Source organism: Eimeria mitis, genomic scaffold (assembly GCF_000499745.2).
Source record: "Eimeria mitis Houghton genomic scaffold, Emh_scaff7370, whole genome shotgun sequence".
Taxonomy (NCBI): domain Eukaryota; phylum Apicomplexa; class Conoidasida; order Eucoccidiorida; family Eimeriidae; genus Eimeria; species Eimeria mitis.
This window is the reverse complement of record NW_013575380.1, coordinates 1,084-2,362: the sequence shown is the minus strand read 5'-3', so window position 1 is coordinate 2,362 and position 1,279 is coordinate 1,084. Positions and strand designations below refer to the sequence as shown.

At 43.4% G+C, this 1,279-nt stretch overlaps 1 protein-coding gene across 1 annotated transcript in view; it reads left to right on the top strand.

The window, feature by feature from the left end:
- Positions 1-319: 319 nt before the first annotated feature.
- Positions 320-1,279, top strand: part of EMH_0091250 (LCCL domain-containing protein, related) — a gene marked incomplete at both ends in the record, with an annotated part of 1,954 nt that continues 994 nt past the window's right edge. Inside the window, 2 exons of the mRNA XM_013501692.1 lie at positions 320-570; positions 992-1,235. Coding sequence (XP_013357146.1) covers positions 320-570; positions 992-1,235 — 495 coding nt within the window. The remainder of the gene's footprint in view (positions 571-991; positions 1,236-1,279) is intronic.

Sequence of the window (1,279 nt, the reverse complement as noted above, 5' to 3'; positions counted from 1 at the left end):
GCTTCTATGACTTCGTGCTTACTGTTCAGTTCCTCGTAAGAATAACACACGCAATACACACTGTATACATGCATGCATCCATGCATGCATGCATGCATGCATGCATGCATGTATGCATGCGTGTATGTCTGTAGTACAAATTTCATTCCTTCTGCATACATCCATGCATACATGCATGCACCGAATTCTGCCCTGTATATATGCATGCACACACACACACACACACACATGCATGCATGCATGCATGTATGCATGCATGCATGCACGCATGCACGTGAAGAGGAGAAAGGTACGATGTGTGTTGTGTGTGTTTCAGGCGATGGGTAGCGGGAGCGTGGGTATTGGCTTTCGAATGAAGGACAGCAGCAGCGGCTATCTGCTGCTGCTGCAGCAGAAGAGCGGCAGCAAGAAGCTGCTGCGTCTGGATAGAGGAGAAGAGACAACCATCGCCGAGAGAAGAGACGGCGGCTACGTGCAGGGCGAGTGGCACCGCGTCAGGATAGAGGCAGCTGGCGGCCGCATAAAAATTTGTGTGGGAGAAGAGAATGAAACTGAGGCGGAGGTGCTCACGTAAGAACAAGTACACAGCAGCAGCTCTCGGCTGTAATATATTAAATAAATAAATAAATAAATAAATAAATAAATAAATAAATAAATAAATAAATAATATTTATAGAATGCATGTACACTTAGAATGATAGAATATACACAAACAAACAGAGATAAACACACACACAAACAAAACAGAATAACTGGCTATGCATACACCCCAATATATGTTGTATATACACCTCAACACAAAACATAATCCTCTCTGTACTCTGCATACACCTGAATACTATACATGCATCTAAACATTGCGTATACACCTGAAAACTGAAAAAATATATCCAGCTGAGAGCTGCCGATACACCTGAAAGCTGCCTATACACCCCACGCAAGCCCCAACTATCTTTTTTTTATTTTTTTTTTTATTATTTTTTTTTTTCAGAGCTCTTGACGAGAGTTTTGTTTCCGGGACGATCGCTTTCTTTTCTTCGGGGATGCAGGACGGGGTGTATTTCGATGCTCTTTCTGTTGAGGCTGTTGCATGCATGCAGCTGCAGCAGCTGCTGCCGCCGCTGCCTCCTTTTTGTTCTGTATTCGTTGAGAGCTACTTCAGCAGCGTCAGTGCTCTCTACACCATCATAGACGGCAGAGACAAAGGAGAAAACACAGGCCGCTGGGAATACAGAGTAAGGCTAATAATACAATACTTTATATATATACGAAACAGCAT